Genomic DNA, 13,189 nt, shown 5'->3' with positions numbered 1-13,189 from the left:
TTAACAATTTTTTTCCCTTTTTCCCCTTGATGATCACACTTAAGATCATTTTTGAGGTTTACACTAAAGCATTTGCTCAGATCAGGAAGAAATGGGAAGTTCACAATTCATCTGGAAATTCTTCTGTTGTGCCAGATCCCAATCAGGTCAGACCATCACTAGATTAATGCAAATGACAAGATTTTAGAAACCCCTGTAGCCCACCTGCAAAACAAGTGATATTTCCTCCCCATGTAAGTTCCACAAAATGAGTTATGTTTCCCTTGCATTTCCCTGTAATCTCATGTTACAACTGCAAATACAGGTTGAAATGTTTAAGATAATATGAAATGGTGATAGTTTAGGAAAAGTGGATGTTTCATAGATAATTTTTGTCAAGAAGATGGTAAGAGCATATGACTAATTTCCTAGTTTACTTTTTAAAATTCATGGCCTGTTAAAAATGTAAAACGTTTTTTTTTTTTAAGGATTTAAATACTTTTATTATTTTTTTAAAAGTCTGTGAAGAGCAGAGCCACTGGTCAACTCTAATGTTAACCAAACTCTTCCCCTTAAAAAAAAAAAAAACAACAACATTGCCATTTGAAAGGGAAAAAAGTGTATTAGTCCTCTTTTAAAAATCACATAAGAGGAACCCAGTGTGGTGACTTAGACACCTTCAATCCTAGCATTCTGGAGGCAGAGGCAGGTGGATCTCTGTAAATCTGAGGCCAGCCTAGTCGACACAGCAAGCCCCCTAGAGCCAGAGATTATTACACAGAGAAACACTGGAGCTGTAAAGATGTACACGCTTAATTCTCAATCACATACTTTATGTTTGTTTAAGAAGTTTTTATTATTAACAGAAAAAAATAAAATCGGCTTTCTGCAGGCCAATTTGCCATATGATATATAACACTTGAAACAGAAAAGCACCTCTGTATATTTGCATCTGGGAACGCACTCTGTGTTATATCCATGAATTTATGGAATGAGGCTCTTTGGGCTTGGTGTACATGCTGTTTTTGATACTCAAATCAGAGTATCTCACCTTTTGCAGGCCAAGAGGTTGGGATGCTCTGTCCCCTCGCCCCAGCAAGGCAGTCTCAGGCTCTGGTGTAAGGCTAACTCTTCCTCTCTTTCTCTCTGCCCTAGGAGAAACACTTAATAAATATTGGCATTTCCCCCACAGCCTTCACCTGAGTTGTGAGGGTAGGTAGGGAAAGGGATGTGGTGTGGCTAAGAAGGTGGGAAGTGAGAGAAAAAAAGGAAAGACAGGGAAAGGGTAAATAAGCCTGTCCATGGCATGCCAGTTTTAATTTAAATAGGTGGGGTAATGAAAAATCTGAAAGCTTAACTATCCCCTGGACTTCATATTTGGACCCAATGCAAAGGAAGAAAACTATTCTTTGACATTTGCCCTACTGACAATCAGGGTATTCATTTGCAGGGAGGGAAAAACAGGGAAACTTGAGGTTGATGAATGTAAAACGTGCTTTTATTTCTGGCAGATCCAAGAGTTCAGGCCCTTTCAGGTTGTTTCAAAGACTGAAGTGTTTCCCCTCTCACCCCCTGAGCAAGTTGTAGCCCTAAGAACTTCCATGTATTTGTGTGATATGTAACTTTTACAGGAGAGGAGCAGGCTGCTGCTAAGTGTGGCACCACCCCTCTGTCACACTGCTGTTCCTCACCACTGCTCGCCCTTATCACATGCATTGCATTTTTCCTGGAGCTGACCTAAAGAAGGCAGACACTGACACTGGGCATTCTGTCCCAGCCTTCCAGTACCTTCCCAGGGCTTCTTCAGTAGCCTGCTCTCCAGGAGAGTTCTAACTTGGTCTGTTTGTTATTTTGGTGGCTTGCAGAAGAGGATGACCTCCACTCAGATGGGTTCCTCTTTTCTTTCTGTGCTTCTGGGCGGAGAAGGCCTTTTCGGATCTGTGAGCTTCTTGCTAAACTGCTACTATTTTAGGGCTTAAGTCTATTGACTGCTAAATCTTTATTCAAAAAGCGTCAAGCACAGACATATTAGTAGCACCAGTTAGGATACTGGATCTTTCTGGAGAACCTCAGAGCTCTTCTCCACTACCAGCCTCCTCCCCCACAGTTTTCTGCTTTGTTACAGACACCTAACCTGAAGGAAGACTCAGAAGAGAGCTGCAAAACTGGGATGGATACTCTAATGCACGAAAAGCCAAGATTCTTTGGTTGCTTCCCTTAGGAATTTCACTTCTTTCAGACTACACGCTCCTTATGCGCAGCAAGCGCTCCTAATTCTTGCTCAAAAGCCACCCATGTCTTTGGTCTTAAACACAGTCTCTTGCAACATGGGTACAAATGCTGTCCATCTCCCCCCAGTTAGACACCAGTCCGTCTAGCTATGGCCCAGGCCACAAAAACAAAAAATAGTATTGTATCACATGTATTGTAACTCTAACATCACAGATCTAGGAGAAATCTAGTGGATGCTGCTTGTCACCAATGAAATATTAAATTGGGCAGATGTTTGTGGAACATGTAGGCCCCTTCTAGGAGCTACTGTCAGGTCTTAGAAAAAATAAGGTAAGGGGGTTAGCATGAAGGGTGGTGACAGGGTTTGGCACCACAAGTTCTGGGGTTGTGTATTCTCAAAACAAAGCAAGTGATCTTTAAGTAAAGCCAAATATACAGGAGGGAAACATCCTGTTTTGAGAGAGGCAGGAAGTGTAGACACACAGCTACAACCCGAGAGTGTGTTAATTACTCAGGAAAGGGGTTTGGGAGCCCAAGGCTTGAATTTGGTGAATTCATGCAATTTGGAGCATTCCGACTTAGTATTGATCCCTAAACTCAATTTTGAAAACAGCCTCCACCGCAGATGTGTGGGCTTGTGTTATCCCAGTATTTGTGCGCATCGATTGGACTAAAATAAAATGCATCATACTCTCCGCAAAGGAGGAAGAAGCAGGGACAGTCACAAGAGGAATAGCAGAAAGTGCATAGTTAATGTGGGTTGTACGCCAATCGCCAAACAAGTGCTCTAAACCCAGGGGGATTTCACGTAATAGCTAATTTGGTGAGAGCGAGTGCACAAGCAGAGGGCCATCCAAGAAGGGAAAGGAAGATAGCTGAATACAAGGTTTTTCCCTCGCTGGCATTAACATTTCTCTGTGATTTGCATCTGCTAATGTCCAAACCCTCACTCACAGTCCACCCAAGCCAGGTTTTCTGCCACCAGTGTAGGCTCATGAAGAAATTCGCTTTCTTCTAGCTGTAGTTCAGAGCAGAAAGGCTTCAGTGGTGGTAGCTGCTTTTCCCTTGGACTCTCCAGGTCCTACGGGCCTGGAAAGGCCGCAGGACCCAGCCCTGAAGGCGCTGTCTGCCTGCTCTCCAGCCCTTTCACGGCCAGCCGGACCCATGGGGTTCTGTCCACAAAGTTCTAGCAAGGAACCCAGCTCCTGTCTGGTTTTGCCCATTCCGGTCCTGATCCAAACTGACTGGACCCGGAGGTGACCGGAAGAGAAGATCAGAACGTTTCATCTTAGACTGAAGAAATTATTTTCCATGTTAAACAGAACCAAACCCCTTCCTCTTGTTTCTCCGCTTTCCTGAATCCCTTGCAGGTTTCTAATGAAGAGACTGTGTGTGTCCCCGCGCGTAAGAGCGAGGAAAAGAGAAAAAGAGGGAGGGAAGGAGAGAGCGCTTTAAACAAAAGACAAGGAGGCCCAAGCAGGGGCCTGGAGCGGTCCCTGGAGCCTGCTCAGCCTGCAGACCCTCCAGTTCCCAAGCCAGGCAAGCATTTTGGAGAGGTTCTGCCACCGAGGCGGAACGGTCCGGAGCTCGTACTCCACGCGGCCGGAGAAGAGCTGGAGACAAAGCCGGGATCCAAGGCGTCGCAGCGAGGCTCCAATCAGCGCCCGGAGCCGGCTAGCCTGCGGTCTAGGCACGACCCCCTGCGGGCCGTGACCGGGGAGGGCTGCCCAGGCCCGGCTCGGCCTTCCCGCGGTCCTGGGTAGTTCTGGCTAGCCAGGTTCCCCCGTCACACTCAGCTAGCTGCCCTTGGGTGCCTGCGAGTTCAAAACACACTTTCTCAAAAATTAAAAGCTGGACGGCCTTGTCACTTTCTCGGCTGGACAAGGCAGCACCTCTAGAAGTTCCGCATCACTCTTGGCCCGCGCCTGCTTGTGCGCGCGAGGCCTTGGAGGTCGAGCGGCCATTTACTGCCCTCTGATTGCGCTGAGGACCAGGTTAGCTCATAAAGCCTTTCACACTCAACAATGGGGATTTTCTCAACAATTAACAAGAAACAACATAATAAAGCCATTTACAAAGACCTTGCTATTTACTATAAATTAGGCACTCTTTAAGAGACCAGTGCGTAATTTCACACACTTTACAGCTGGGGCTGCATTTTAAACAGCCGGGAAAACAAGCTTGCTGCACTTTGCTGCGACCTGCGTGTCCACCTCTGTTTCCCCTCTTCCCCAGTAGCAGCTTTGTTTGCACTGCTGCACCCCAGCCTCCCAGCCGAGGGTGTTTTTCCAGGTCACTGTCTCCCGTTTCCCGTTTCCAGGTCATCTTTCCACTTGCAGATGCACTGAAAGCAGTTCCAGGGATGGGAACCACCGCGCCAAAGCAAGCCAGCCTTGCCCTCGGGTACTGCCACTCCAGCAGTTGCTCCGGGCCTGGCTAGCGTGCCCACTCCCTCCCCGCTCGCTAGGCCTCTGCTCCTGAGCCACTTCCCAGGAGACCGCAGCCATGCTGGCCCAGTCCCTTTGCCACTCGCTTCCCACAAGCGTATTTGGATGCCTTGGAGTCCGCTGAGCAACGCAAAGAGCTGGGTCCCTTTTGCCTGGGGAGGAGGGATGAGGCCTGGGCAAGAACGTGAGGAATACAGGGCAGCAAGTGCAGGGACGGGCGAAGACTTCAGGATACACAAAAGAAGTGCAGACTGAGGGGAAGCATTCCAGTCTTTGACGGGGAGGAGGCCCTAGGCGGCCGGCGTGCCCAGCTGCCCTCTGCTCTCGGCCTTATGGCCGCTTGGACTGCAGGCCGCGCTGGACGAGCTGGGATGCAGTCTCTTCTTCCTGGAGGAGCGAAATCGTCACCCGTTCAGAGGAGAGCAAGATCTGGGCGGGGGGAAAAAAAGTCACAAAGAAATTTGTTTGCCACCATGCAAAATGGCGGCACTTCAACATCTTTCTGGTGGTGATGGTGGCCCTGGTCAGAGAACCCAGAGGGGCTCCGGGTCAGTGCAGTCCCCCCGAGCTCGGTGGCTGGGGGAAGCAGCCTTGGGAACGCCCTCAGCCCTTTGCCTGCAGCCCTTGGCGGGCTCCACAGCCCCTAAACTCCCCTCCCAGGCCGCTAGGCCTGGAGCCCGCGCCAGCAGCCCCTGGCCACTGACCCTTGTTTACAAACACAGCCTGGGGGCGGGGTGGGGGCGGCCTGAGCGCGGGCTGCAGGGCTGGGGGGGGGAGGCCGCGCGCTGCCGAGGACGCCACCAGCAGAGGGGAACCAGGAGTTGGTGCGGGAGAGCGGGCCGGCAGCTGGAAAGGACTGAAGGCCTTGTTTTTGAAACTGTCAATTCCCTCAACCCCTATTGTGAGGGCTTCATGCAAAACATCTCAGGCCTTTTAAAGCAGGAGCTTGTGAGGCCGCCACAGTTTGAAAAGGAGCGAGAGTAGCGGGGGCCTAAAGCCTGGGCAAAGACTGATAGCTGCCTCCCCCACTCCGTTCTTTAAAGCAAAAGAGGGCCTGCCAAACAGGTAAAGTGCGGCCCTCCCCCAACCTCCTGGTTAGGGCCTACGCACCCAACCCCCAGGCTGGTTTGCAAAATGCCCTTTGGCCTAGGGAGCAAACCTTAACCAAAGCCAGAGGGAAAGTAGTTGTTCTAGCAGAGAAAAGGGAGAATCCTCGGGATGACTCGGGTGAAAGGGAGCACTCTGAAAGGCAGATGCCTGGTTCTCCTGGCCAATTTAGCTGATAGGAGGCCTTGATTTTTTTTTTTTTTTTCCCTTCCTATTTTGGTCCTGGGAAAACCCTCCCTCCACATATCCTTTCCAGCATGAAGATGTTTTCAAGGTGAAGCAAAACTCACATTTCTTTCTTTTAATAGGTGCTGATGTTTTATTGTTTTTTAGAAAATTTTCACCGTGCAGTATTTTTGTTTTCTTTGAAAGAAAAAAAAAATGCTTTCGAAGAATTAGTTTCACCTACATCTCTTTCTGTATGCAAACAAAACTAACATTTTCATATCAGTAGAAATTTCCAGCCCATTTCTTGTTAGCTAAGAACTTTTAAGGAATTTCTAGACCACTGGAAGTCACCCAGACACAAATAAGATTAAAAAAAAATCCACACACCAGCCCATCTAGTTTGTGTTATTGCTGTTTAGTGGTGGCTCCTTGTTGTTGGTTTTCAAATAAACAACCATTATTGAGATTACTCCACTGTAATCAAGTAAGGCAACAGAAGGAACACCCCTCTAAAAACTAAATAGCCAGGGGGTAGGGGGAGCAGGCTGTATTTTTATAAAGGCAGATAACCTGACTGGGAAAGAAAGTACACACAGCTCTTAAAAAAAATAATTAAATCTTCACTTCACAGTCTTATCAGGAAATTACTTTTATAGAAGACCAGATATAAGTTTGCTTCAGCCAAAAGTCAGAGAAAGCAGCTTTTCCTATACTTTCCTCACGTCTGTTGAGCTAATTTAGACACAGGCATCACTGGCCCTATAGCCTTATAACACTTACAGAACAAACCTATTCCCTGAAAACATTTAAATGTAAAAATGCAATCTGTCAATGGAGGTAACTTTTGTTTCTCTCTCAGTAAGGCTTAACTTTTGAACAAATGTGACATTTATAGCAGCTGAGTAGGACCTAGAAATTGTCTTTAATCATAAAACAACCCAAATAAAATAAACTGTGCTGGGAATAATTTCCACAGCAGGATGGAAAACCAGCTGAGGGCTACCAAGAACTGAAAGAATACCTTATATTTGCACACTAAGACTTCCTATTTGGTACACTTTACTGACAGAAGCCCCAGCTCAGGGTTTGCTGTGGTTGATGGCCTGTAGGAACAGTGTGGGGTAAAATCTATGTTGAGTCAATGTCTTCCCTTTTGATGGTATCACTCTGGCATGCCTGGGCCTCCATACTGCTCATTCCCCAGCTCCTATAAGCGGAAACTATTGATTCTCTGAGGAATGAAGACCAAGTAGCCAAGCTAGAGACTGATATTTTGTCCAAAAGTCTATGGTGTATTTGTACTACTTTGTGTTTATTCCATCTTACAGTCTTCCCACACTCAAATATATATTATTTATAATTTGCTAAGTCTGTAGCCAACATAGAAAGTCCTGGACTAAACTGAGAAGTCACTGTACTTGAACTTTCTTGTCTTAGCACTAATTACAGAGTAGAAATTACAGACTTCCCTGTGTGGGTGTCACACTTTTTACAGACTGGTGGTTTTGTTTGTTTGTTTTTGTTTTGTTTTCTTTTTTTAAGACAACTCACGGTCTGCATTGCCTTCCAAAGAGGAAAGGACTCAGGCTCAGAAGCCAGTTGCTCAGCTTTCTGGGACTTTTAACTGAGAATATGGACCAGTCTTTGGAATTATATACAAACATCAATTCAAGGATTACATCCCCAAATTTTTACTTTGACCATATCTATGATTCCAATTAAAAAAAAAAAAAAAGTGATCCAGTGAGTCTGCATCTGGCAACATTCAAGAAGGAAAGGATGGGAGGCAGTTCAAAGCATCTGTTTACTTCATTCAAATGTATTTGGATGTGGGCATTCTCAACCTCTGTCCTTTCCAATAGGAGGACACCCACAGATCATGCACAGCAATTAGGTCTGAGACCATCCAGAACTATCTGAAACATTTATAGACAAAGGGAAAAATTCAAAGGAAGTAGGAATTAAAAGGTTAAGAAAAATAAATAGCTGAATTTCCATGAGAAATAATGATTTAAATTCACATAGTAAACATTTCATTAGTGTTTTGTTTTGCTTTGTGATTTATGGTCTATAGATGCAACTTCTTAGACTAAAGATAACAAGGATCTGAGATACATAATTTGGTGGCTCAAGACTTACTAGATTCAACTTTCATTAAAATAACAACTGATCTTTACTTTCTTAAATATAAAACTTTTAGTAGTTTGTCTGTAACGAGTTTGAAAAGTTTTTCTGTTGAGAAGAAATCTGCCAGTGTTATCCCCAGAACCTGATTGGTCTCATCACAAAGTATTACCACAAAACCCTGCACCCAATAAATGCATTTCTTTCAGGCAAAAACATTACAAGTGAAAATGTCAACAAAACCATTCATTCTTGTTAACCCTTCTTCAATCTGGAATAAGTAGAAATGTATGGAACCAGGAATTTTAAACAGTGTTTTTAATTGAAAATAAAGCTAAAGCATGCTTTTCAACAGTGCAAATTTCCATAATTTTGATTTACTGCTCTCATCGTTACAACACAGTACACCAGCCTGGCCTTTACCAAGGGGTAGACCATTTGCATGTGGAACTACTTTGATTTTAAGTGCAAATATAGATAGTCACCTCTGATTGTCACTTGCAGTAGAAACTCTCCTGTTCTATACACAGGATGGCCTTTTGAAAACAGAAGTTTAGAGAGATGCAGAAAAAAAGCATAAGGTAATAAAATCCAAGTGCCTGAGTTCTGGTACCAAAAAGCCCTGAAATAACTGTTACTTTGCAGTTGGGGTGTTACAACCCTCACCCCTCTTTTTCTTGGTTGTGTTTACTGTTTGGTCACTATGATGAGTTATACCATTAAATATCCTGCTTTAAGAGAACATTTTAGTTGTTTTGAAAGCTTGAAGAGTTATCTTCAGACCACAAGGTAAGCAGGACCACGGCAAGCGTCATCCTATCTAAAATGTTTGGGTGAGAGCACAGAAAGGATTTTTCCAATTGGAAGGAGTGACCGCAAAGGTAAAACAAAACAAACAAACAAAACCCCAAAAAAACCCATCCTTAAAAAAAAATCCCATAGTTCTTTTACTTCTCACACAAGAGGCAGCTTTTTAATCAGCATCCAATCAGGACTCATACCCCAATCTTTCTGTTAAAAAAAAAAAAAAGTTAAGTGCAACTAGCCTCGGAAAGAGAATGAGGGTAGAAAAATGAGACACCCCACAAAGAAGAGCTCCAGAAAATTACACTGTGCTCACAGGAACTTCTTGCTACCTCATTGTGCAACCACGTAACCTAACAAACTTTCACTGAATACCAGTTACGCTTTCAGGTCTGAAATCTAGTGCATAAACTTAATGGCTCATTGTAATATTTATTATTCAACCTTTTGACATTTATTTGTAGCAGTTGAACTGAGGTACCGATGCATTAGCACTGAAACAGTAAAGTGTCCCAGCTCTACCAGAATAACTGGGTTTTACTTGAGTCTTTAGCCTGAAGTAGTCTGTGGTATGTAAACCAACCCTTCTCCCACCCCACCCCCACCCTAAAAAAAAAAAAACCACAATGGAAAAAAAAAGTAATCCGATTTCTGTCTTCAAAATGCGATAAACCAGGACTCCAAAGGGGTGTAACACCATTAATGGACTTGTACAAGCCATCCTGTGCAGTTACAACAAAAGGAAGGTAATATGGTTCAAGAAAATAGCTTCCAAAACATTTTTATGAATTAAATTTCCTGAATTTGTGACTAGGTGGAAGAGGTATTGCAGAACCGCCCAGCTGCCATTTCCATACAGGATGGGCCTTGTGTGGAGGTTGGGAGTCCTTAGTGGTGTTTAAGGAATACGCAGGCCACAGATCCCCATCCTTCCCAAGAATGAGTGATGGTGGACAAGGAAAATTTGCCATGAAATTAAATGGCCTTTTCACTGCTGATGCTACATTGCTGGCTACCTTTTTGCGTCTGTTTAAAACTGTAAAGTCATCCAGTGTTCCTTCATGTGTCTCAGTTTTACCTGTAGGACGAGGGCTTCTAGCTGATTTCAAATTTGGTTTGACTGGAGGTGTCTGAAGGACTGGTCGTTTGCCCAGTACTAGTGTCCGGTAATTTTTTCTCACCCTGGCACCAAATTTATATTCCCCATCCTCAGGTTTTGGAGATCCTAAAGTGCATGAAAGGCCCTGACTCTGAGCCAGCGGATTGAAGGAAGGAGTTTCTTTCTCAGGGCATGCAAAGCCTTCCTTGGCTGTGGGTAACAAGGCGTCCTCCTCTTTCTTCTCGGCCACCCTGTAAAACTCACCCTTTGTGTCATTGCACTCGCACTTTAGCTTATCTGTAAGAAGATCAGGCTCATATTCTTCATTAGCACTACTGTCTTCTACTTTTATTTTAATATTGTGCAGAAATGGCAATGTCTTGTCGCCTGTGTCAGTGCAGGGATTCTCAGCTTTAGTTGCTGCTGCTGCTGCTGCTGCTGCATTCGCTTCGGGATCAGTTTGTTTAGAGGGCAAATCCATAGAAAATTCAGGACAAAGAGGGATTTTGGAATCTTTTCCCGAATTTGCTGCTCTTCCACAAGAATCATTATTGAAGAACCTAGCAGCTATTGTGCTGTTTTCTGCACAGTGTGTAGTGAGAGTTGCTTGTAGGCATCTCCTAGCCTCTCGGAGTATTCTTTGTTGTGGAAATACATTGTTTGTCTTTGGGCTAGGTGAAGAGGCCCCCTCTGCCAGGCAGTTAATTGTCAGGTCAGTTCTCTTTACAGTACTGGAAATTTCAGAGTGTGGGAATGTAATCTCAGATACCCTATCGTTTCTTATCTCTGGGAAACAACTCCCCACGCTGGCCGGGCAGTACACCGGAGCCCCTTTGGGAGCCCAGCTCTGAAGATTCCACTCCTCTGGCGACTCGGCTTTGACACTACTCTTGAGGTCGGGAAGTCCGCCGGCACCCTCGAAAGCAGCGGGTTTGGTTGCAGCGGCGGCGGAGGCCAGATGGTACAAGAAGTTGGCCTGCGCCTGCACGCTGGGAGGCTTGCAGAAGCTGGTGCGCCTGAAACGGATGCTCTGCACGGACACTTGGCTGGAGCCGGAGCTGGAGTCCGACTCGGTGGACGAGTCCTCCTCCTCGGAGCTGTTTTCACTGGAATCCGAGGCCCCGCTGCCCCCCTCTTCCTCCTCCTCCTCCTCCTCCTCTCCTTCCTCCTCCTCTTCCTCTGAGGACACCGAGTTGCTGGAGCTGGACAAACTGGAGCCAAAATCCGAGTCGTTGGCTGCATGGTCGGAGTAGGAGCTGGACTCGGAGTCGCTGCTGCAGCTCTCGGGAAAGCTTCCGAGATGAGGCTGCGGCCGGGGGTGGTGAGGGGGTGGGTGGCTCGGCGTCGGCGGCTGGGCCCGGTGGTGGTGGTGGTGGTGGTGGTGATGGTGGTGGTGGTGGTGGTGGGGCGGCGGGCAGAAGCCGTTGACCAGATGAAACCTCTCCAGGCAAGTGGCCCCGGCGGCCGCCGCCGCCGCTGCCGCCGCCGCAGCCGCCGCCGCCGCCGCCTTGGCTTTGTAGGACCTGGGCAGCAGCAGCAGGCGGCGGGCGCCGGCGTGGGGCGCGAGCAGGCAGCTCCTGGCGGGCCCGCGCTTGCGCTTGCAGCGGTAGGGCAGGCTCCCCGCGCCGCCCGCCGCCTTGGGCTGGGGCCCGGCCGCCGACGCCTGGTAGTAGGCGGCAGCGGCGGCGGCGGCGGCGGCGGCGGCAGCGGCGGCGGCGGCGGCGGCCGGGTGCTTGCTGCACAGCAGGCTCCGAAAGTAAGCGGGGTCCGAGTGGAAGGCGACGTAGTTCCCCTGCAGCGGGGCAGTTTCATAGTTCAGGGGGGCTTTGCAGGGCGAGCGCGCGACCTCCGGGTAGCGCGAGCCCGGGTACTTGCTAAAAATCTGAGGTAGATGGGCGGCGGGGCGCGCGGCGGCGGCGCCCGGACGCTGGGACTGCGCGCTGATTGGCAGGGGCCGCGCGGCTCCGCTCAGGCCCCGCCAAAGTTGGTGCTTGTCCTTCCAAAAAGCCGGGCGGGGGCTGGCGGCGGCGGCGCGCCCTGGCGGCGGCGCCTTTGTGGCCAGGGCCTGCCCGACCCTCCTGCGCTTGGTCTTGAGCACACGCTCGGTTTTGCAGGAGGTGTAGAGCGCTTCCACGTCTTCCCGGGAGATGAGCGTGCATTTGGCCGCGTGGAAGGCGATACTGTTGATTGCTTTGAGTTTCCGCAACTCCTCCAGGTCGCAGTGGTGCTTTTTCACTTTCAGATGATCCATGCGCTTGTGCACAGTCGTCCTCGGGATGTTTTTCAGCAGATCTGTGAAGACTTGGGAGAGAGCAAACATTTGCTTTCCTTTAATGATGAGGTAGCCGAGCCTCACGCCATCCACCTCTTCGAAACCTGACTTCAGGTCTCCCATCTCGGGTACTAAATGATCCCCACCATTTGCAGTAAATATATACGTGACGCATACATACACATGTATGTATGTTAATCCTCCGCCAGATGCTGCGTGTGTCTCAAGGCATCCTGCTAATAAAATAACAAAGACTGTTATTCCCGGCGAAGGGAGTGCCAAACTCTAGGCGAATTATTGGGGGGGGAGAAAAACCCCATGAAATTACACTGACTTGATTCTTGCTTTTTTTTGGTATTTTTTTGTTTGTTTTCGTTTTTTTTAAAAAGAGGAGAAAAAAAAAAAAACTCATCCGGTTTCAGATCTGCCAGTGTGTTGGTCTGAGTCCTCGCTGCGGATCAGTACCTGGGCCCCTGTACTCCTTCCTTCTCCATTGGAGCACTATGATAATGGAATGTGAAGGGAGAAAGAGAAAAGAAATGCAGCTGCTATTCCCGCCGCTGCTTTAGCTACAAATAAAATGACAGAGTGAAGTGAGCTCGTCCGGAGACACCTTCATCAATTAATTCCCCTAAAGCCAGCGCTGATTGGACACTCCTGACAGGTGATGCAATAAAAATTGATATTCCACCCCTTCCCCCCAAAATCTCCTACTAATTAGCATACCCTTATAGTGCCACCCCCCTCCCAAAGTAAATAATACAGACGGTATATAAATCTTTCCATTAAACTATCGGAGCTCAGAAACAGCCTGACTCACAGACCTCATCAGAAGCAGTGTGTGTACGAAAAAAAAAAAAAAGCCACCGTATATTCCCCTTTAAAGAAATACTGCCTATTTTTTGCTTTATTTGCATTTTACCGATACAGCTATTATCGTTTCAAAGGAAAGCATTT

The 13,189-nt window shown here is 47.2% G+C and overlaps 1 protein-coding gene across 1 annotated transcript; it reads right to left on the bottom strand.

The window, feature by feature from the left end:
- Window positions 1-9,491: 9,491 nt before the first annotated feature.
- Window positions 9,492-12,519, bottom strand: Skida1 (SKI/DACH domain containing 1). The gene has a single exon (XM_055593818.1). The coding sequence runs from the start codon at window positions 12,353-12,355 to the stop codon at window positions 9,644-9,646; it is 2,712 nt and encodes a 903-aa protein (XP_055449793.1). The 5' UTR covers window positions 12,356-12,519; the 3' UTR covers window positions 9,492-9,643.
- Between the last annotated feature and the right edge of the window lie 670 nt (window positions 12,520-13,189).

This window comes from Psammomys obesus, unplaced genomic scaffold (assembly GCF_907164565.1).
Source record: "Psammomys obesus unplaced genomic scaffold, mPsaObe1.curated_primary_1811, whole genome shotgun sequence".
NCBI classification, from domain to species: Eukaryota; Metazoa; Chordata; class Mammalia; order Rodentia; family Muridae; genus Psammomys; species Psammomys obesus.
The sequence above is the reverse complement of the archived record's forward strand: the minus strand, read 5'-3'. Positions and strand labels throughout refer to the sequence as shown.

What these genes read in the sequence shown, in the direction of transcription:
- Skida1 (XM_055593818.1), bottom strand. Translation starts at nt 12,355, where the DNA reads ATGGGAGACCTGAAGTCAGGTTTCGAAGAGGTGGATGGCGTGAGGCTC.